Here is a 22,627-nt window from a genome sequence, read left to right as displayed (position 1 = left end):
AAGTGTTTGACGATTCATAGCCAATCTGTTAACATTGACATTAATTTGAATATAGATTGTTGATTTTAATACATTCAAACAACCAGACATTTTTATTCAAATAAATGTTGGTCTGTTACGTGTGGGTTATCAAAATGGCGTCCAAATAACAAACCTAGTACCGATCATCAAGCTTAACTAAAGTTCGTTCATTTTTCCATTTTGGTCGATTTTGTTTAGAACAAGATTCGATAACAAAAGGAAGTGTTACGTACATAAAGATGTTAAGTAAAAATGTTACTCTTGTTTTCACAATTTCAATAAAGTCTTTCTATCTGTTAATCCATGATATTAACAGTAGTCTCCAGTCTTTGTTTTAGCTATTAGCTATTGCAGTGTGTGTTTACCCATGTGTAAGGGTGTGTGAGAGTTTGTGTGCCAGCCTTGTGACTGGCCGGCTCTCTCTGTGTAACAGGCTGGTAGACGGCAGCGGGGCAGCAGTTCATCTCGTCTGAAAGCGGGTGCAGACTAATCTGGCCCCACAATGGCTGAATGAAATAATTAAAGTAATCCTCTGTGTCTCGCACTTGCATAAGGAGGGGGCCTCGGACCACCCATCCTGAATGGGTCACTTAATGTCGTGAAGCTGGTGGCCTATTGAGCCTGAATGCCAGTGGACCGGGCTGATTTTTGTGTGACAAAGGTTTAGGTGGACTCTGAAGCTGTTGGAGCAGGTTTCACAATCCTCGACCATATGCAAGAGTCGCAGCTCTTGAATCTCGACGTTCATAGGGTTGAGGAGGCATTTGGTCAGAAGGTTTAGGTTGTAGCACGTCACCTGCTTCATTTAAGATGCTTTGTGGGTTTTCTGTGAGCTCCGCTGTGTGCCTTTGTAAACAAGGTTGCCAGGGAAGAGCAGTGAAAGGTTGAAGTGTGTGTCGGTGAGTGTTGTATTCACAGGCAGTCACTACACACTTTTTTCATTTTCTCTACTTCTCGAAATCCGTTTGTGCAGTTCATACTGATTAATCAGCTGTGTTATTTGATTGCCAGCGAAAGTCCAACAGTTCACCTTGGGTAACAGTGAGAACAGTCTTTCATGAGGTCCTTTTTTTTCTTTCAAGGGTGAGGTAGCTGAACACTTGAGTCACATACTGAAAGGTCTGTTCAACCGCGTTAACCATTAACGTAGGATAGATGGTGGACTCACACTTCCTTCTCTTAGTCAATCATTCTCCTGGCTTTAAACAAGGGCTGACTCCTGAACCCTCATAAATGTCACAGCTTTAATTTAATTCTTTAATCACCGCGTCCAAACCAGGATGTTCAATGTAGAGGGGTTAGAACGATCATTGAATAATGACTCTATGTGACTCTATGTTACCATGACGTCAGATTCTTCCAAGAATCCGACTCCAACGGCGGCGGTTACGCAAATGCTTTTATCGTGGTATTTTCCCTAAAATCACCTTGCGGTTTCCCGCTGGTTGCCACCTGGGGGCATCTTGGCTGAGGTGAGCCTTTCTCATATTTCCATGGCATTTCTGAAGGAAGCTACGTGAAGCTGGCACAGGAGGGTGAGCTTTGGTACAATGAAGAATTCCTTGTTACAGGTCTCTAAAGAGAAAAGCAGAGCGAGAAAGAGAGAGAACATCATACAGCAATTTTAAAGCATGTCAGCGGGGGAGGCTTTAGAATAGTAATTAGCCCGTTAAATCTGTTAACCTCCCCCTGCGCAACAACACAATGGCCTGCTCGACAGTATATACGTGTGCTTCCGAGAGGGCTCAGAAGGGCGAAAAAGATTTGCCTGCGTGTACGAGAGAGAAGGATGGAGAGGGAGCGATGGAGGAGGTGTTGTTACAAGAGAGCAGGTGTGAAATGAACATAATGTGGTTTTTGTGGCGAGAGAAAGACGGGAAATGAGAGAGGAGCCACTTTCCCCAAACGCTGATGCAAAACTTCTGGCCAAATGTACTGTGAATAATCCGCAAAGAGCTGATGGTGAGGCTCCGGAGGGGAACGCTGATCCACACCTTCCCCTGCCCTCACAGCTATTGATTATATTAATGACATCCAGCTTATACACAGCACTACATGATGAATTAGACTACACAGCCTGAGAGCCGAGTATAAATTCTCACTGGATTATGACAGTAGTCATAAATACCGCTCTCTGGTGACGCCTGTCTCCCAGCGAGGAGATGTTCGCCGCTGCTCGATGATGTTGTAGTTGAAGACATTATTAGAGAGGTGGACAGCGCTTGTTGATTTAGGGCTTGCGCATCGCGCTGTCATAAATCGGATTTCTGACCATGTAATGATGACAATCAAAGCTTGGAGGTGAAGAAAGGCCCCACCGATGGCCCATTGTCAATGTAATGGCTGGTTTATTGTGTACCTGTGTGAGAATCAAGTACTAACTGTCTACAACTGAAAGCAAGGCTGTTTGGTAGGTAACCAGTACTTGATTTGACTCTCTTAAGGTCCCCTGTGTCTTGTAAATGTTGCCGACGTTAAAAGGCGTGCCACTCGTATGCGCCACAACATTTCCATTACAAAGGATGGTTTTAAGGTGAAGAAAAACAGGGCCGTTACCACCTTTCGGTTTCATGCATTCAGCCATGTTTCTCGTAAGATTTTCTATTGCCCCAATGTCTGTTCACAAACACTGAGATTCCTTTCCTGCTGTTGTTTCACAAACGTACAACGCATACACATGTGCATGTATTTACAGCCGGACAGCAGAGTGTGGGAAAGGATGTGCGCCGCACATTGAAGCCCAGTTGGCCACGTCTGGGTTCCCAGTGTGCAGTGACTTTTTATCACACACTTTTTTCAACGGACCCTTGAGACAGAAAGTCGTGAGAGCTTCTCAAACCCATTTATCACAACAAATGGATTCACATGCGCACGCTTTTCATGTAACAAGGATGTTTTTGAGCTTTGTCGATTTTTCCAAGGCATGATAAAGTGTTGTTTTGATTTGGTTTATATATAGATCCCTTGCATTTTTTTAACAAATAAGATTTTTTAGCTTGGTTAACTTTTAAAAAGTTCTAAAGTCCCTGCCCCGCTTTTTGATGCTAGCTCTTTTTTGTGACTCTACAAAAGTCAAACAAACATCAGCAGACGGATGCCTGTGAAATGCCAACTCCATGAGCAGGTCATTCAGGCTTTAAAAGGAGAGGTATTTTTCACCTCCAACCCCATTTGTGCCCCGCACTGTTTAATTAGCCTGTGGAAAGTATGCCAGAGTCGTCTGTCTCGACAGATTCAGAATTAGACTGCGAAATTAGTGAGAAAAGTCGAGATCTCATCATATTGTGTGATCGGGGTCACACATCCCTCCCTCTGTTTCAGCCTCATTAGTGAGTTGTTCCCGTCGCGGTTTCGTTGTCATTGCTGCATGGCTGTAGTTGTGTGAACTGGTCGGCGTGTTTTGACTGGTTGACTGGTGTTTCATTTGTTTGCTTGCGTTAAATCTGCATGCGGCAGGCAGATGGACATGGCAGTATGTTACTATATTACATATTAGCGAATTGGTGGCAAATTTTTATTAATTCATATACATTTTCAGCGTTTGACACGGTTGAGATATTAGGAATGCAATTGGCACTACGTGAAATTATTTTGTTGAGGATTAGAGAGGGCTTTGTGTTTCATATGGTAGTTTTATCCTTCCTTTTAATGTATTCGTAAAAGGCATGATGTGTTGTGTATTGCTAATGGAACAATATTGAATGGTACATGCACTGAACAACTAATCAATACTGATGAGTGTGTGGAAAAACACACTTCCTGTCAGTCACCAAATGGCTGCTCCACTTTGCAGGCTGTAATTTTACTAAGTATATTTGTCCAGTTTAAACAAACACATGAAGTAATAAGGTGAAGTTTAGTCTGTTTCGTGGTCATGGGAACACAAACATAGTCAATGAAATTCTGCTTTTTTATGCTAAGGTTCTGTATTCACTTTTAAATTCTCTCACATTGCCATTGGTTTATGCCGGGTCTGGTTGAGGTGTCGGTCTCCTCTGGACGGTAATCTAGCAGGTTGGCCTCATTACCCATGAACAACTTGGTGGGATAACATTCCACATATGTTATTGGGGTCTCTGCAATTACCTCAGCGGGAAACATCAAAGTAACGTGACCTTAAACTTGATGGATTAAACCGAAACCGGTTTATTTATTTGATTGTACTTTTTCCGTGCTCTTTTAAAGTAACTCATGCTTAGATTGTTAATGTTTGGTTGCAGGAGGGGGACGTTGTCAAGACACCCTCCGAATCCCTGTTTTTTTTCACAGCGTGGCTGTGATGTTGAAGCAAATTGGGAGCCATTTGCTGTGAATAGCAATCAGCTAAAGTGGCCATTGAAAGATTAGAAAAGAACACTACAGCGATCTCCTCAATAACTTAGAGACTTAAACAGGAGATGAAAGAGACTGCTAGTGTCATGCGTTTGTCTTTTTTTCCTTTTTATGGCATTTTGTGGCTCAAGCTGTTTTTCTTTATCTGGTTATTAGCATTTATCTTCACACCCTGTCTATTTAGAGTATGTGATATTTGTGTTAAGAAGGAAAAACGGTACATCGAGTAGAAAATAAGAGAGCTTTATAATAAAAGGAGACTCCAAAATTTCATTATTAAATAATTATAAAACCCAAATGTCAGTTCGATCTTCTTAATCTGTCCTTTTCCCAGTTTCCATTTTCACAATGTTCATGCTTTGTAAATTATTCTGTAATGTAATTTTAACTGATCTTAACAAAATTATGAGATAGGGATTTAAAAGGTAGCAAGTAATAAGTAGAACAAAAATGTAGAAGTACCTTAACTTTTTAAAATATTTTTCATTACTTTTATTCTTTCATTTAGTAAATTTTGGATGTAGGTCATGTGTATGTACAGAGTAAATACTGCGTCATAAGGTTTGCAAAATTACACAAAAAAAAACCAAAGAGATAAAGACACGGTCAATCCTAAATCTCTTTAATTTGGCACAATAAAAGTAAGTGACTGACATCTTGTATCAGGTATCTTGGCACTTTGAAGGATTGTATTGAAGGAATGATGATTCATTTTGTAATCTTATGCTATAATTCTTGTTTTTTTCTTCCCTTTTGCAGACTGATGATGTGTCAGAGTACCCATGCAATGTGGTCACAGTGGAGTGCCATGCTACTGTGGATTTTGCTTCTCCTCTGTTGCTCCGTTGTCAACTCCATCATCTACCAGGTGACCGAGGAGCAGCCGCCCAACACGCTGATCGGCAGCCTGGCATCTGACCAGGGCTTGCCAGACACCGGGCACCTTTACAAGCTCGAGGTGGGTGCTCCTTACCTTCGTGTGGATGGCAAAACGGGAGAAATCTACACCACGGAGATCCCGATCGACCGGGAGACTCTTAAGGACTGTCGCAACCTTTTCGAGGGTGATCCTTGTTTCCTCGAATTTGAGGTATCTATTACAGACCTGATGAAAGGCACTGGACCTCGACTCATCGAAGGTCGCATCGAGATCTTGGATGAGAATGACAACACTCCGCAGTTTTCCTCGCCTGTGTTGACATTGTCGATCCCAGAGAACACACACGTGGGTGCGCTTTTCTCGATTCCGGTGGCCACCGACAAGGATTCTGGAAGCAACGGCATCGCCGATTACACGCTAACAACCGGCCCTGAGGCTGCCAACCTTTTCAGCCTACAAGTGGCACAAGACTCGGATGAGAAACTGCCGCAACTTATTGTATTGGGTAACCTGGACAGAGAGCAGCGAGATTCGTATGACCTCAACATAAAAGTGGTTGATGGCGGCTCTCCACCCCGCCAGAGTAGCGCCCTGCTCAGGATCTCCATTACTGATGCCAATGACAACGCGCCCAAATTTGAGAAGTCACACTACGAGGGTGAGCTGCCTGAAAACAGCCCACCGGGTCATTCTGTTCTACAAGTAAGTACTCTGCTTTTAGTTCCCTTTTCCTTTAGAATCACCATGTTTTTATAATATTTTGAAGTTATGCTCAAGTAATACATCACCCTGCTAGGTAATTTACTTATTTCACAAAGATCTAACAAATCAAATTTATGTAATATATAAAAAAACTAGAAAAACTGTCAGACACATGTACACTTCCACTATTTATGGGGACATTACAGAAGTCTCTTTTGTGAACAAACACAAAATCAAATATATACTATCCCAAACCTTCGCAATGAAGTAATATAAGAGACGATTTGACAACCGGGCAATAGATATTCACTCAAGCCCCACATACAGAACCTGATCAGCTTTTGTAAATGGAATTCTCAGTTATCCTGATGGGTTTTAGCCTCTCTTCCCACACAACAGGGTTAATGCTGAAGAAATGGGGGAAGCCAAATCATATTTTCACAGGCAATCGATTGATCCCTCACAGTTCCTTTAAAACAAGCTTTACAAAGCGGAGTGAGGTATTGACTGGTGGTAAGAATAACATGTTGAATAGTTGTGGAAATGGACCTGCTGCTAAGATTAGGACAGCCGTGAAGGCCGGAAGCTTTCCAAGATCAATCTGAAGCAAGTGTCCAAAAAAATTAAATGACTGTTAATCTTCCATTGAACAATCCATGCAAGCTGTTTTCAAAGAGCATGTCGGGAGATGTTTTCCGTCTTATAGGCATCCTCAGAAGCAAATAAGCAGTAGTGGTATCAAAACTGCTTAATTTCATGATTTCAGAGGGTTGTAAGTGCTGATAAAGTGTTGAAGCTTGTTCAGAGAAATTCTCTTCAAATGCATTAAATGAAATGAATTCCCAGTTTGCATGGCAGATGAAATGGAGTGACTCATATTGAGCAGTAATAATTTAAGCACCATGAATAATCTCATGACTGCCTCAGATTATGGCTGGACTCTCTAATACATGGTCTAAAACAGCATGTGTTTTTTAATACACAAGCAAGGACAGAAAAGAGACATCTTATGAACGAAAATCTTGTTTGGTGGAAAGGTTCAATCAAGCCATATAATGAATTTGTGATATATAAATGATTCCTAGGTCCATAATAGACTAGAAAGATTTGTAGAAGTCTTTCTTTTTGCAACTTTAAACTCCTTTGAGTAAATGCTGCTCAATTTAGTTTTAAATATATGATGAATAATAATAAAAAATCTTGTTTTACTAACTTATCTTTTTAGCATATAGTTTTACAATATGATGAAAGCACAAGCTGTTTTCTGGAATAAAAAGAGGTGTGGGTACTGTGGTCTTTAATATTAAGTTCATGGAAGATCTTGTTTTTTTATTAGCTTAATGCAGTTCTTGGATGAGCTTCTGGTTCTTATTTTAGTTGTGTGAAACATTTTTGGCAAGTATGCCAATCTTTTCTCTATGTTTATTCATTAGCACTTAGACTGATCTTTGTCCTAATCTAATAGTCTGACTGAACAACTGTATTTGAATAATGTGACAAGCTGATAAACAATATGACTTGTTTTATGCAATAGACGTCATTTTTTATCTGTTAGCTCCCTTATCTTATTTTTTATGGTAAGAAGATCCATCTAACTAAATCCTTGAGGACCATATGTTCACTGATATCTACTTTTGTAACCTAGTGTAAATGTATGGTAATAATCTGATTTCTAAATGAATGTGTGTGAAATACATCTCTTATTTTTGTGTTTTTTATTTATTTAGGTGAAGGCCAATGACTCTGACATGGGACCCAATGGAGAGGTGACCTACAGCATTCATCAGGCATCAGCACCAGCTCAAAGGCTTCTCGGCATTGACCGTAACACCGGCATCATTTTCGTTAAAGGTACGGTGGATCGTGAAGAATGGAGCACACACAAGTTCTACGTCCAAGCTAAAGACAATGGTCCCCAGTCCAAGAGCTCCAAAGCCCTTGTGACCATCATAGTCAAAGACCAGAATGACAACAGACCTTCAATCAAAATCCGAGGCATTGGCCTTGTGACGCATGAAGATGGCATTGCTAACATATCAGAGGACATGCCAATCGGTACTGCTGTAGCTCTGGTAGAGGTGTCTGACAATGATGAGGGCGAGAATGCTGTTGTGACCTGCGTGGTTGCAGGGGACGTACCATTCCAACTGCGTTCAGCAAGCGAAATGGGTAATGACCGTAAAAGGAAGTACTTCCTCCAGACAACCACACTGCTTGACTACGAAAGGATCAAAGAGTACAGGATTGAAATTGTAGCAGTGGACTCCGGCAACCCTGCACTGTCCAGCACAAACTCCTTGAAAGTGCAAGTGACCGACATGAATGATAACACTCCGGTCTTCTCGCCCACTTTGTACATGGTGGAATTTGCTGAGGAGAACCAACCAGGTGACAAGGTTCTGGACGTAGTAGCCACAGATGCGGACAGTGGAACTAATGCAGAGTTGATATACAGTATTACTGGTGGATCAATCCCTGAGGGGCTTTTTGAAATTAACTCCAACACCGGAGAAGTGCGAGTGATGAGCCAGTTGGACCGTGAACAGTTAGATCACTATCAATTTTTGGTTGCAGCAGCTGATAAAGGTGTGCCAAGCTTGAGAGGAACAGCCACCGTTGTTCTTAAGGTGCTAGACAGGAATGACAATGATCCTAAATTTATGCTGAATGGCTACAGCTTTTCAGTTCAAGAGAACATGAAGCCTCCTAGTCCTGTCGGAATGGTGACTGTCAATGATTATGACAAAGGCGAGAACGCTCATGTTCAACTATCTGTAGAACCTGACAACGGCAAGTTCATTATTCAGAATGGAACGAACACAATTCTTTCAACCATTTCCTTTGACAGGGAAAAGGAAAGCACCTACAGTTTCCGACTCAAAGCCGTCGATGGAGGTGACCCGCCACGTTCCTCTTATGTGGGAATAACCATTAATGTGCTGGATGATAATGATAATGCTCCATACGTCACTAAGCCGTCCAACTCCTCATACAAGTTCTTGAATCCTCGAACGAGCCCAGAAACTCATGTAGAAAGTGTTGAGGCGGAAGACATTGATATTGGGTTGAATTCAGAACTGGAGTTCAGTATCGTAGGGGGCAATCCCCACGGATTGTTCCGCATTTCTCCAGAAGGTGAGGTTACGTTGGCTAAAGAGTTCACATCGAAACACATCGGTCTCCACCGCTTAGTGGTAAAGGTTAAAGACAAAGGCACACCAGCACGTCAGACAACTTCACTGGTCCACATCTATGTTAATGAGACGATAGGCAACGTATCCCATGTTGAAGGACTTGTTGGACACAGCCTTTACACACCCCTTGAAATGGACATTGCCGGAGATCCTGACTATTCTCGGGACTTGCATAGTAACATTCTTTTGGTCGCAATCTTGTGCGCCTTTTTGGTGGTCATTTTGATCATTGTAGTGGCAGTGGTTATCAGGCGTGTAATGCTGAAGGAAAAGAAAAGCGGCTACCAGGCAGGCAAGAAGGAGAGCAAAGATTTATATGCCCCTAAACCGGGACCTAAGAGCAACAAGAACAAAAAGGCAAAGAAAAGCAAAGCTCCGAAGCCTGCCAACCCATCTGAAGAGGACGAGGGGGGAAGTCTTCAAAAAGGCTTAAAGTTCAACCTCATGAATGATAGCGTCACAGATAGCCCTAGGATTCACCTGCCGCTCAACTACCCTCCAGGGAGCCCTGACCTGGGACGACACTATCGGTCTAATTCTCCTCTGCCTTCCATTCAGCTTCAACCTCAGTCACCTTCTGCCTCAAAGAAACACCAAGCAGTGCAGGACCTGCCAGCAACCAACACCTTTGTAGGAACCGGGGATAACAACTCCACGGGCTCGGACCAGTATTCGGATTACAGCTACAAGGCCAACCCTCCCAAATATAGCACCAAACAGGTAGGAGACAACTTCCAAAGCATGGCGGGGTACCACAGCCCAGAGTATCACAGCCAAGGGTATCACAGCCAAGGGCACCACAGCCCGGGGTATCACAGCCAAGGGTACCACAGCACAGGTTACAGCCCAGAATATCACAGCAACGTGGTGTGGACTAAGGGGATGTATTAGGGGATGGAACTGAATGTCAGACCAAAGCTGCACTGATCACAAAGCATGCACGTCACTTGATTGCACAATTTCTTTTCTTTTGTCGTTTTTTATTTCCTGTTTGCCAGTTTATAGTATGTGAAGGATGTATAGGACTTAAATTATAACTTCTTTTCAATGAAGGAGACAACACAGTCTTACCATTCTACACTTTATTGTTAAGACAATTTTTTGGTGTCTTACAAAGGCAAATGAAACTCATTTGTGGTGTGCTACACTTCAGGCCAGTCAGATGTGCCTTATTTTTTTGACTTGATTTACATTGCAACGTATATAAACAACATTGTTTTAATGTTGTTCGTTAGGCTAGCTTAAGATATTTTCACACATTGTCAGTGGGCCAAAATGATTATTTAAGGTTAATCCTTTCCCTTTTTGATAAAGGGAGGAACATACAAAATATGAAGACACAATTAAGAGGGAAGGTAAGCTGATGATATTCGAATGTGATCATGGCACATTTTGAGAGACCTTTAAGTTATTGGGACCAGATTTAGTCAAAGTGAATAACTTGCAAGATTGCTGACACGCATATCTCAATTGAACATATAGAGAGTGCCTTTCTATTGGGGTAATTGTGAAATCACATAATGTGAATCAGCTACAAATGTCTAAGTGTGCCATCGAACATTGTTGAAATATTAACCATTGGGATTTTGTACCCAGCTGTGATTTATGTCACATACACTGTAAATAGATTTCTTCTTCCGTGCTAAACAAGAAAACCAAAGGTAGCAGTTAATTTGGATTTCATTGGTGAAGTTTTGGAGACAATCATTGCACCGTGAAGTTTTTCTTATGCAAACTGTATATTTTGAATTATAATAACTAGCTGTGTGCTGTTGTGTATGTGTTTTCCCCTTTTGTGTTCAGTTCTGTTGGACACAAGCGATGTGTAACTTAAGTAGTTTTGTAATATAGTTTTAGATATTCTTCTCTGCCTAACACAACAGAACACTTTTGATACCAAATTTGTAAATATATTAGAACTACTAGAGGGACAGGCGACTGCCACTCTGATAGTGGCCATCTGTTTTGTAAAATCTGGTTAAAAGTGAGACTTTTTTGTTCATTTTTATATCTTTTGACCTGAAAAGATTCAATGTTAAAGATGTTTTGAAGAAAGTAGTGGTTTACACTATGAACATATGTGCAGGTTAAATAAGACCCTTTACGTCATGTGGAACTGTATTTTAAGCTGCAGACATCCCCACTTCTGTTTAATTTCTATCATGTGTTTTTTTTTTTCATTTATGTTTCTGTTGATTTGCAATATTTTGTAATTTTTAACAAGTAAAGCAAGTTCGCTTTCAATAAAACTGTGAAGGTGTTGAAGATTAAATCTGGTTGTTTCGTTTTGAATCTAATGAGAAGTACATTGAGTTCACCTGGGGACATGAATTCTTAAGGTACAGTATTTCATTATCATTTCCATAACATATGACATTGCCCTGTGACATTGTCACTTTTTATTGACTAACAGACATGGTAAAAATTTTACTTATATTTGAATAATACATACCTGTATACCTGTGAGGACAAGTTGAGGTGGTTGCAGTAATCTAGCTGTTATTTTAAAGTCCCTAAGTGGCAGTGAAACAAATTGATCGGTTTGTTTTAACATACGTGCAGTTTGAATGCATTCACAAAACATCAGTTGCACATTCCTTCATGATCCATGTCTTAACATACTTAATATGTCACGTCTACAACATTGCTCCTTTGAGATGGAGCCAAACAGTGAGTCATTCAGCTTTACACACGCATTCTTTTTGTATTTTATGTGTGTTGTATTCTCCTCATTCATACTTAAACATCACAAGAAGAAAAGCATGCTTATAGAGGATCTGAGCTGCATAGACTTGGCATATATGATGGACCCTAGAGGGACACGAGGTGTTTTGTACAGATCCGTCATTCGGAGCCCCTTTTTTGAGCCTCTTTTAGATTTGAGAAACGGGATCAAGGGATGGTTGTCAGGGGTCCCGTAACATATTTTTTGCGCCATTCGATTGCCTTGTATGCCGGCAGCTAATCTGAGCTTGAAAGCGACATACACAAATCACTCACACACTGTCGGCCATTTAAATTCCGGCAGCGTCTGTGCTTCTTAAAAGCTGTCGATTTTGCCCTCAGCTTGCACTGTCACCATGGCAACGGACTGACCACTGCGTGTTGTATGCTGACTCACAGGCAGCTCTCGGTGCAGGTGGGGGGAGACGCAGGGAGATAGAGTGAGACCAGTAGAGATCTGATGAATAGAGAGTGCCAAAGAAAAGGACAAGATAAAGATAAGGTGGGTGAATTAGGGAAAAAATCTTTTGATTCATATCATTCATGTACTCAGTTCATGTGTTTCATGCTGAAAGAAGAGGCAAGCCATTCATTTATTCATTCAATCACATTCCCTCCTGTCATTGGCTGACCCTGTCATATATCTCCACTAGAAAGTGGTTTTGTATTTAATTTTAGACTTTACTGTACCTTAAGTTTCTTATGGTCCCTGTGGTCTGTTTTAAAAGACCAAAAAACAAATATGAGGGGATGATGCAGTCTTAAAGCAGTTCCAGTCTGGTATATTTCAATGATATGCATTATATGAAGTGGGATATGCAGTGAGGTGGAGAGTCTGAAACCACACTGAAATTAAATAAAGTTTAAACCTGGAAACAATATTTCGTAACAGAGAAATGTAATACAACAACAAACATGTAAGATTAGACATTTCTATATCACATGCAATGTTTAATAAGGAACATGTTCAGTCTTTTATCCAAAAAAACAGCTTTTTTTATTGAATTGCACAAGATGATCTTTGGAACATTCATTGAGACTTATATTTTGCATCAAAATATATATTTTTTAATCATGGTAATTTTGCAATAGCATTAGAGTTGTAATCAGTTTATTTATTCATTTTATGAAACATCAATTTTTTTCTTGTGGTCTCAGACTTTTGGAACTCACTTTAGAAAATAGATGTTTTACACTACATACATTGAAGTCAGTTATATCTACTGTAGACACATTTGTGCTTATGCTTGAAAAGAATGAACAGCCTTATACAGCCTCCACCTGTTCAGTGGTTGTGAGAACCACTGAGATTTAGAATTTCGAGTCCGTTTAAGCTCCTGTTCGAGTCACGTTTTAAGAAAAACGAATTGGAAATGGCTTCACTGGTTCGAAGTTCTGTCTCTCTATTTCTCCGTCTCGTGTGGGATGGTTTTGTGACTGTAACAATAACAGAGCAGAATCTATTTTGTGAAGTGTGAAGTCAATTATGCAAAGCAGTTCTGTGGTCTGGGCTGTGGTCAGACTACAACAGCTGCGAGTCAACCTTAAGCAGTCTGTGGCTTCAGTAGTGTCTTAATCTCAGCGGTCTGTCCACCTTTCTCTCCTTTAAATAAGCAAATAGGTGCCTACCTTTGCTTATCGCTTAATCAAGCATTCAGAAGGAGCTCACCTGTGAGAATAGCGATTCATCGGCAAAGAATATAGCTGAGGGGAGAAAGAGGAAAAGCAAAACAGTTTCAAAGGAATTCAGCATAATAATCAACCATCTTCTTTTGAATATTTATGGGTTGCCATTGACAATGAGAGGCTAATTAAAATAAAAAGCTGTTCATTTTTTAGAGCTTAATTGTGGTGATGGACTTTTTAGCCCCTTCTCCCACCTTGACTTCTTTTTTGGTTTGGCGCAGAAAGAATGGATAATCATTGTTTTCGCTGTGGCTAACACCTGCAAGAAGCCTCAGACTGGTAGCATCCTTTGTGTGCATTTCACAAGGGACAATTACACCATTTGAAGTATGATGCTCCTAAATTGCATGTGCACACCGACTGTTTTACATGTGCTTTAAAACACCATCCGTTTTTGTCACAATAGTGTGATTGTCCTAAAGAAAGACGAAAAGAAATCCCCTGCTTCTTATTGAACGTTCGAGGTGTAAACGTAATGAGTCTCATAACTCATAAGCATCTCTTTTTGTTTGTGTTGGCCCTTAATACCCAGCTGTAGTTTTCTAATTAGTTGTCACGCTCCTTTCATACATATTTTTGTTAATCCTTTTACTTCAAAATTTTGAATCTGTTAATGCCACAGAGATTTCATCTTTCTGTAATGTAAGGCTCCCCTGGTATCCCAACGTTACTACGGCGTCTGTATCTAGATTATATTTTCTGTCATGTGGGCTCAAATCTGGGACAACAGCAGCAGACAGGTAGATGGCCATCTTGAAACACACACAAAGGAGTGTTTTTACCTCTATAATCAGTGAATTCCTGAGAGTACAAATCACTCAGCGAATGAAAATTACTCTTGGCTTGCTTGTGTGTGTGTGTGTGTGTGTGTGTGTGTGTGAAGGCACGTGTGTAAGCTCTCGGGGCAAGATAAGGGGACATGCATGGAGACAGGTGAACGGAAACACAAAGGTTCCCTTTGTCAGGACCTTGTCAGACTCCTCTCATTTAGGAGCCTGTCTCTGGGCTCACACTACAAGCCGACATCAAGGTCGAACACATTAGCTCTCATTTAGCTCCATTATCTAGATTATCTGAGCTGATCTAATGATAAGTATTAGCAAAGTTCAGCTCTGTGGTCAATGTTAAAGAACTAACAGACTGTCAATAGCTGCTTGGTTGGCATGGAGGCCTCATACTCGCCCATATGGCTTTCTCAGGGCATATGTCTACCATTACTTTAATGACCCCTGATTAGCGATTAGCAGTTCCGTGTTTGGACATGCTGTTTGGCAACAATTTCCGGTAATCCTTTGGGCTGCTAATGCAATGGAGACCAGATTTCTACCCAAACTAACGGCACTATATACACTATTGGTTGAGCCAGGCGGTTTGGGATGCTCAGGTATTTTATTAGTTAATCATCTTTGAGTCTTGAGCTTCTCAGATTGTTCTCATATGTAAGAAGTAATGTCACTCGGGTCTCTAGATTTTTACTAGATATCTTAAGACCCTGCCTAGTTTTGCCAAGATGCTGCAATCACGTACTTTATGGCTTAAAAAGACCATTTAGGCCACCTTGTCGTTCCAGACTTTTGTGACTTACTTTCTTCTCAAGAACTTTTGAAGGAAGTTGCAGAAACTTTGAAGAATGTTGGTATCCGAACAACAGTGGTTCCCATTCGCTGCTATTGTATAGACACAAAACCATTGCAAGTGACAGGGTACCGCCGTTTCGTGACAGATCCTAGAGTTTCCCCTTTAACAAATTTTAGCAAGCAAAGTTGATTCAAAAAGTGAACGTATCATGTCTCCTCAATGCTGAACGACCAACCTCTCATTAAAAATGTCCTCCGGGATCTTTCTCAGGTTTGCTAAAGGCACAACAGACACTTATAACACTTTATCGCCCTCCCTCTCCTTCTCCCCTGTCACTTAACTCTTACGGGCTGTCATTGTTTCTGGACGAGGTGTCGTCGGCACTGTGGCGACTGCACTTTTTGCCTGTTCGACTGCGGAATCCGACTGCTACTCCACTTCCCTCATCCCCAGAGGCCCATCCACACACCCTGGCATTGTCAGGCAACATCTGCTGAAATAACGCATGGCTGTCCCCACACACACACACTCACTCTCCAAACAGCCACTGACAGCGTCCATCTTTATAGGTCCTGACAGCGGATGAATAAACTCACTCAACCACTCGCTCAGACGAATACGTGCGCGCAGATGTGCTCGGCTGCGCGGATAGAAATTAGCCTCATAATCATAAAAACGAACATGAAATCCAATCAAACCCTTCATGTGCACAGTCAACAGAGTTTAATCTGTTTATTTATGCTTTTTCTATCGCTAAATTCCAAAAAATGGGCTTCGCTCTGCATAGCTATTAAGAGAATTTTAGTACGACAATTTTACACAGATTTGCATGGTGCGTGTTTATGGCGCATTTAGCGTTCTGCCTTGCTGTCCAGCTCTTCTGCCTCATAAGGTGCTTGCTGTTCTCTGTGTCTAGAGATCTGCTTTTAATTCTCAGGAATGATGGAGGGATACAGAGAGAAATAGTGAGAGCTAGACAGCGGTACAGGCCCTCACGTACTTAATTAGCGTGCCAAGACAAGGGAAGATTGGGGAATCCTGAATTAGAAGAGCAAGACAGCTGAGCGGCTCTGTGTGTGTGCGCCTTTAACTTTGTTCTCACCTGCCTAAGCTGTCGGTCACCCACTGAGAAAGGCCAGTCCATGCTGTCATGTTTCACAAATATTTTTTCTTTCTGCGCAAACATGAAGTCAGCGGGAAACGCACGCTATAGTAATAGTGAGACAGATAAAGGGAGACGTACAACAATCAATTGTAATGATGGGAACATCCACCGACAAGCATGTTTAAAAATGCAGATATTATACAGTATATGTTTTTCCCTAAAGATAGCAAATTCATTTATTAGAGCAATGGTGTCACTCGGCGTGCCCATACGGGAAAGCCAAAATGGCCGTAGGTTACTTGGCTAGTATCGCTTGTAAACAGCAATGACAGAACAGATGTTTTCTTACATACTGGCACGCGTTTTCGCATACATATAGACGGTCGCATCAAGACACACAGAAAGGGGCAAACATTTTGCAGATGGTCTAATGGTCTTCCACTCATGTGATGTAAATTGCTTAGGTGTACTTTTTTAGCACAGGGTTGCCCATTAATGACCTTTGACCCGTGCAGCGGGTACAGTACATGTTGCAGACATCTCTTGTGAGTGTGCCAGGCTGTTAGCAGGTGGCACGGATCTGCCAAAATGTGTGTTCAGTGACCTGTTCAACAACCCCCGACACATGGCGTCTGCGCGGGGGTGTTTGTGGGAGGCTGATACATGAGTCTGGTGCCCTTCGGTGCACATCCATATTATTTTTCATATCTATTATCAGATGATTTTCCGATTGATGTTGGATAGCGAATCCACTCAAATGTGTAGGTGAACCAAGGCATGCTATGTTTCAGGAATTCATCATCATTTTTAGACCATATGATGTGGACATGTTTTTAAATCCAATTCCAATGAAACAAGCAAAAACGTATCAACTCATTCATATTTAGAGTTTGGGTCCGAACCAGCCATGACCCCCATGAACATAAACTTGTGATGTGCCTCATTATTTTTGTTGTGTATTCCTGTAAAATGATAGAGATTTTCGTGTTAATGATTAGTTATTTTTATTTAACAAAGCACAAAATCTGGAAAAAAATATTTTGGCCGCTTAGTCACCATATAGCTCTATTTTAACCATCGTCTGTGATTTTGCACTTTGCAAAGCATTCTGACTTTCAAATAAAATAAAAATCTCACGCTTAATTTGTATAGTTGCATAGGATGCATTGAACATAGACGCTCACATACACATGCAGACACTTCCTTTCACCTCCCATCAGATTTGCTTTTCGCTTTACAACGAAACTGTTCAGCAAATCTCTGATTCTATCTTTCTGTCTGTTACACATTTGTACACTCACCAACACACACCCACTTCATCTCAAAGCTTTTGAGTGACAAGCTGCTGGACTAAGGCACCAGGGCATGTGATTTCTTTAGCGTACCTTAGAGGAGCCATTAGTCATGTCTATATTTAACCTAGATCCACACCCGTACCCACTTTTCATGTGCTAGCTCGGTGAGAATGAAAGAAATGAGAGCTGAGGAGTAAAAATTGCACAGAGAGCATGCAGAGTATTCAGCAGCAGTCCCTGATGCTGACTTCACCGGCAGGGTGAGAATTGGTCCTGTGGTTGGTTGCCGTGAGAGACATCCATCACCGCATACCGGTATGTGATTGCAGTCAACAGGGGGTCGGTTAGATGAACAAGGAAGAGGGAGGGAACCCGATCCCCACGTTTTTTTTCCAAACCCCGAAAATATATTCAGTGAGTGAATGTCAGGAACGGTGAGGATATTCAGACCATCATCTAGCAGTTGGAAGAGAGGGATGGTGAGATAAGGTGAAGGACGGAAAATTAAGTAGGGGTTTCAATGAACAGGAGGGGAAGTATCTCTCACTCATTCATTGATCTCTCAATCTATCGGTCAATCTTTACCAGTCCCTGTGGGGTCCGTTGTAGCCTCGTGGCAACACGGATCGACAGAGAGAAAGTGAACCTTAAATCCATACTGGCTGCACATGCACATAGGACAAGAAGTGCAGCCATTGTTTAAAAGTGTTGAATTTGTTCAAATCAATGTTGCTAAGGTAGACAAGTATGTGAAATACAGTTGTATCTTGATCTCCTAAAACAGAATCTTATGGTATACTGTTCAACTTAAAACAAAAGTTATTTTATAATTTACTCACCCGCATGTCATTCCAAACCTTATGACGTCTTCTGCACAACACAAAAGAAGATATTTTGAGTCACGTTGGTAACCAAACAACATTGTCACCCATTGACTTCCATTCTATAGACCACTGAGGAATTTCTCAAAATCTTCACCACAGTAATAAATAGAAGACGACTGTACATTGATGTCGCTAATGTGCCTGTCAAATCAAGTTTGAATGCTTCTTTTTTTTCGATACGTGTGCCACTTTAGAAACTTTTGACTCCCCATGCACAGAATTGAAACTTCCTATGCACACATCTAGTAGACAAGGCAGTATCAAAGAGATTGTTTTGCATGACCACAACAGATTGCACGAGTGACTGACGGAGTGCCCAGAGGGGAGATAAATGCCGAGGTCATCCCTCCATGCCGTTCAGAAAACATGTGAGCGACGCAAGGAATAGTGGGTCCACACAGGTCACGGTTAATTCTCTCTTTCTTCTGCATGACCGGACGGCACACTCTGTGGGTCACTCTCTGTCTCTCAGCTTCCCAGGGCTGCTTTCTCCATCTCTCTTCTCAACTACTCAGCACTGGCCTACCGCTAAAAGTCACTTTCCCAGCACATATCCTCAATTTGCTCTGTGTGGGCTCCATTTTATCCCTCTTTTCCCTCCATTTTACCATTTCTGGCTTTCTGCCAGCTCTGTTTGTGTGCTCCCACCACAACTCAGAGACTCCAAAAACAGCACTTCTCACCAGATGTGGCTGTCCACGGGAGAGGAGCCAATTTACCATATTTATTAAGAAACTACTTTCAAGCTATTACACAATATCTTCCACATTTTGCCCTTCATTAGATTATAATAAAATCAACTTCCCGTTCGTTTTATTTAAAACGCATCTTGTTCTCTCTTTTCTCTGCTTTCCCCCATTTTAACTTCTGCTTTAGCGTTCAAACTACTCTAGATTACTCCTGAAACTTTGCAGTCGATACTGCAGGTATTGTTGCCTCTTGAATGATAAATTACCTTGATATTGCACATTTCACTTGGATAAAAGCATACTTTGAACGGCTTGATGTAAAAGTTTTAAACAAGCTGTTCCGTATCAGTATAACACAATACCTCCACCAGTTTTCTCTAAAGACTTCTCTCACCAAGCTCAAAAAAGAAGAGAAGAAGAGAGAGGAGGGGAAGGGAGAGGACAGCAGAGGGCAGGAGGGAGGATAGTGGATGTAGCCTTAGGTAGCTTCGAGTAAAACTACAGTAGTTATGAATCACTTGGCAGTGACAGGTTAGCTCGAGGTTCCCAGCTGACAAGTGGAACTTAATGGGTTCTGACTCTGTAAATAAAGCACGAGATGAATGTAGATGTTTTACCATTAGAAACACTCCACTCACCTTCATTAGTATTCCCCTTTTTTCCGTTTTGTATAATGAGTAGGTGTATTTAATCTTGTGTGAGTGTGCATGTGAAGGCACTCTTGCTTCTGTGTGAGTGTGTGTGTGCGCCCCAGGCCTCTGCAGATCACTTGAGCGTACACCTCCCTACCATAACCACAAGAGTAAGAAGACACAGTCCATCTGTTTACCCACAACAGATCCTCTCCCGCTAGCTCCTGCTGCTACCAGCTCTGTCTTCTGCTTTCATGTGTTTGTATGTTTGTTAGGATGCACTCTTAAATATAAAAGTGCTGCAAAACATTCTTAACAGTGACGGCATGCAAAATGGTGCTTCACAATGAGTGCGTTTACGTGCACAAAATAAACAGATTTCTATCAAAATTCAGCTTAATAGAGATTTGTTCACTTTTTTTACGTGTTTACATGCATATCAATAAACCGGCTACTCGGAATATGGCGTTTACATAGAAGTTTGAGACTTGCGTGTTTCTTGCGTGCAGTGACGTCAGCATTGATTTTCCGTCTAGTAATTAAAAATGCAGTGTAAATTGGTTAGAAGCTCTATTTTTCCTGTGAATGCAACAATCGTTTTTAATTTTCACATTTCTACGCCAACTGCATGATTCGAGGGCGGACCTTTATGCCTTATTTGTCTGTTACTTCCGTTTGAGACTTTTACTATTGCGGTGTCATACATGCGCACAAACTAAAACTGAGGGAAACCTGTAAAGGTGTTTACATGCAACACGAAATCGGAGTAATGGGCAAAAAACTGCCTATGCTGAGCGGGTTTTGTTTATGCCGTTTATGAGCTTTCCCCTATGAAAGAAAACCGTTTACATGATCTAACACGTTATCAGCTTATTAAGCATAATCAGAGTAAGACTGTGCATGTTAACGCACTCAATGAGAACCCAGACTCAATGGTTTAATAAAGAACATTTAACATCTGGATAGCATTTTCGTTTCACAAACGTTTCTTTGTAGTGGAAATGTTCTTTAGATTATTAAAAAGTAGCAAAGAAATGGTTCTTATCAAAATCTTGGAGTCAATGGTTCTTTGGTAAGCCAAATATATTTTATGGCTTTGCTATGAAGAACATTTTTAGCATCATTCAGTTAATAGGTTAAGTCGAAGTAACCATTTCTAAGTCTTTTATAGTCTAAATCAGGGGTTCTCAAACTGGGGGCCAATATGTTTATGGTTTAATTAAAATTCTAAATTTGAGATTATTTTTATTTGGGGGGCACCCTACGCAAAATGGGGCCTACAACGAAAAGTTTGAGAACCACTGGTCTTAATAATATTTTTCTCAAATTTTTGTGAAACAAAAAAGGTTCTTCTGATGTCAAAGGTTCTTTATAGAACCATAAGAAAATATATATTCTAAGGCATCCTGTAATGTAGCGCCATTTAGCAGTGTATTTATGAATTGCAACCAATGGCTCACTTCACCCCTCCCTTTCGAAGCACTACGGTGGCTGAAACAGGGCTAAGATGTTGGCAAGTTTTTGCTTTCTTTACTGAAAGAGATAACGTATTTACGAAACGCGCTCTCAAGACCAGTTTTTTCGTTTAGAGATACATAAACATAGCAAATCCCATACAAAGTGACCCACGGTGTATGCAAATAGCAATAGCTCATTCTGAGGTAATAAAAACATAACGCTTCATTATGGAAGGTCTTTTTACACCTCTGAACACATAGTTATGTTGCCTATATTATATTTCTGCCAATAGATCTTCCTGAATATCATCTTTAAAAGTGTATTTTTGTGTCAGATTCACTCACAAATAGTAAAGAAAGCTTAATTTAGTGATTTTTCATCATGAATTCCAGCAAACTGATTTGCATAATCTACTAAATAATTCACCAACCAACCACTTGCATTAAATTGGTGCGCAGATCTCGTTGGTCATTGAAGAACAAGTATTTTTGCAATAGACCTTAAGATAACTTCGACAATGAAAAGATAGCAACCGTAGCTGTATTCTTCCATCAAACTGTTGTATCGACAGTATCGAACGAGTTTACACTCTGAAAGTGCTAATGCTTATATAGCAAGCATCCACTTACATGCTTTTCAGCTGATTATTTAGGATGGTGCAAACGTAACATAACCTACTTAGTATAAATGAGCCTGGCGAACCCCCACATGTATACTTTACAGACACAGTATAGTGCAGCATCGTATAACTAGAGGTCTTTTAACTAGTTGCAGTTTATATGAAGTATTAATAAAAATGTAATATTTTCTGTCCTTTTTGGTCTGCAGGGACACGGAGCACTGTTATATTCCCTTTGCCCCAGTGGTCAGTCCCCTCAGCCCAAACCCACACACACCATCCATCTCTGCACACCTCACTTTATTTAATATTGCCTCCGCTCGTCTCACCTTGAGCTTTCTCCCCTCAGCTGAAAACTGTTTGCCTGAGATAACACAATCTTACAGGAGCGAAAAAAAGAAAGAAAGAGGAGGAGAGAGGGAGAGAGAGAGAGAACTTGGAACATTATTTAGCCGGGTTTCTTTCCTCACACATGATCAAAAATCATTAGCTGCATTAGCCTTTTTTCAGCGGGGCACGATACGTCTTCCTGAAAAGCTGAATCGTTTTGACGCCACCTCTCTTTCTTCTCTCCTTCACTTTTGCTTCCGTTCTGTCTCGAGGGCAGCCGACTGCTTGCATATGCGCGGTGATATGTCAGGTATGTTGGTAGGGAGGTGTAATCTATTCTGTGGATAAAGAAAGGCCGATAGTGAGAGGTGTAGTGAGGAACACAGGGTGTCTTCCTGCTGGTGTTACTCCCTGTCCAGGCTTTGAGTAATCTACACTTACTGTCTCAAGGTCAGCGTGCACTTCAAGGGGGATTTAGTGGGGAAGATCCACTTCCTC

At 41.1% G+C, this 22,627-nt stretch overlaps 1 protein-coding gene across 5 annotated transcripts in view; it reads left to right on the top strand.

The window, feature by feature from the left end:
- pcdh1b (protocadherin 1b) overlaps positions 1–22,627 on the top strand; it is a 146,471-nt gene that overhangs the window by 13,534 nt on the left and 110,310 nt on the right. For all 5 annotated transcript variants that reach the window (XR_008909317.1, XM_056770260.1, XM_056770259.1 and 2 more), the window contains 2 exons: positions 5,113–5,935; positions 7,663–9,849. Coding sequence is in view for 4 of the 5 variants with exons in the window: in XM_056770260.1 (XP_056626238.1) it covers positions 5,117–5,935; positions 7,663–9,849 (3,006 nt within the window). In the remaining variant the exon portion in view is untranslated. The remainder of the gene's footprint in view (positions 1–5,112; positions 5,936–7,662; positions 9,850–22,627) is intronic.

The sequence above is a fragment of the Triplophysa dalaica genome, chromosome 16 (assembly GCF_015846415.1).
Source record: "Triplophysa dalaica isolate WHDGS20190420 chromosome 16, ASM1584641v1, whole genome shotgun sequence".
Lineage (NCBI taxonomy): Eukaryota > Metazoa > Chordata > Actinopteri > Cypriniformes > Nemacheilidae > Triplophysa > Triplophysa dalaica.
The sequence above is the reverse complement of the archived record's forward strand: the minus strand, read 5'-3'. Positions and strand labels throughout refer to the sequence as shown.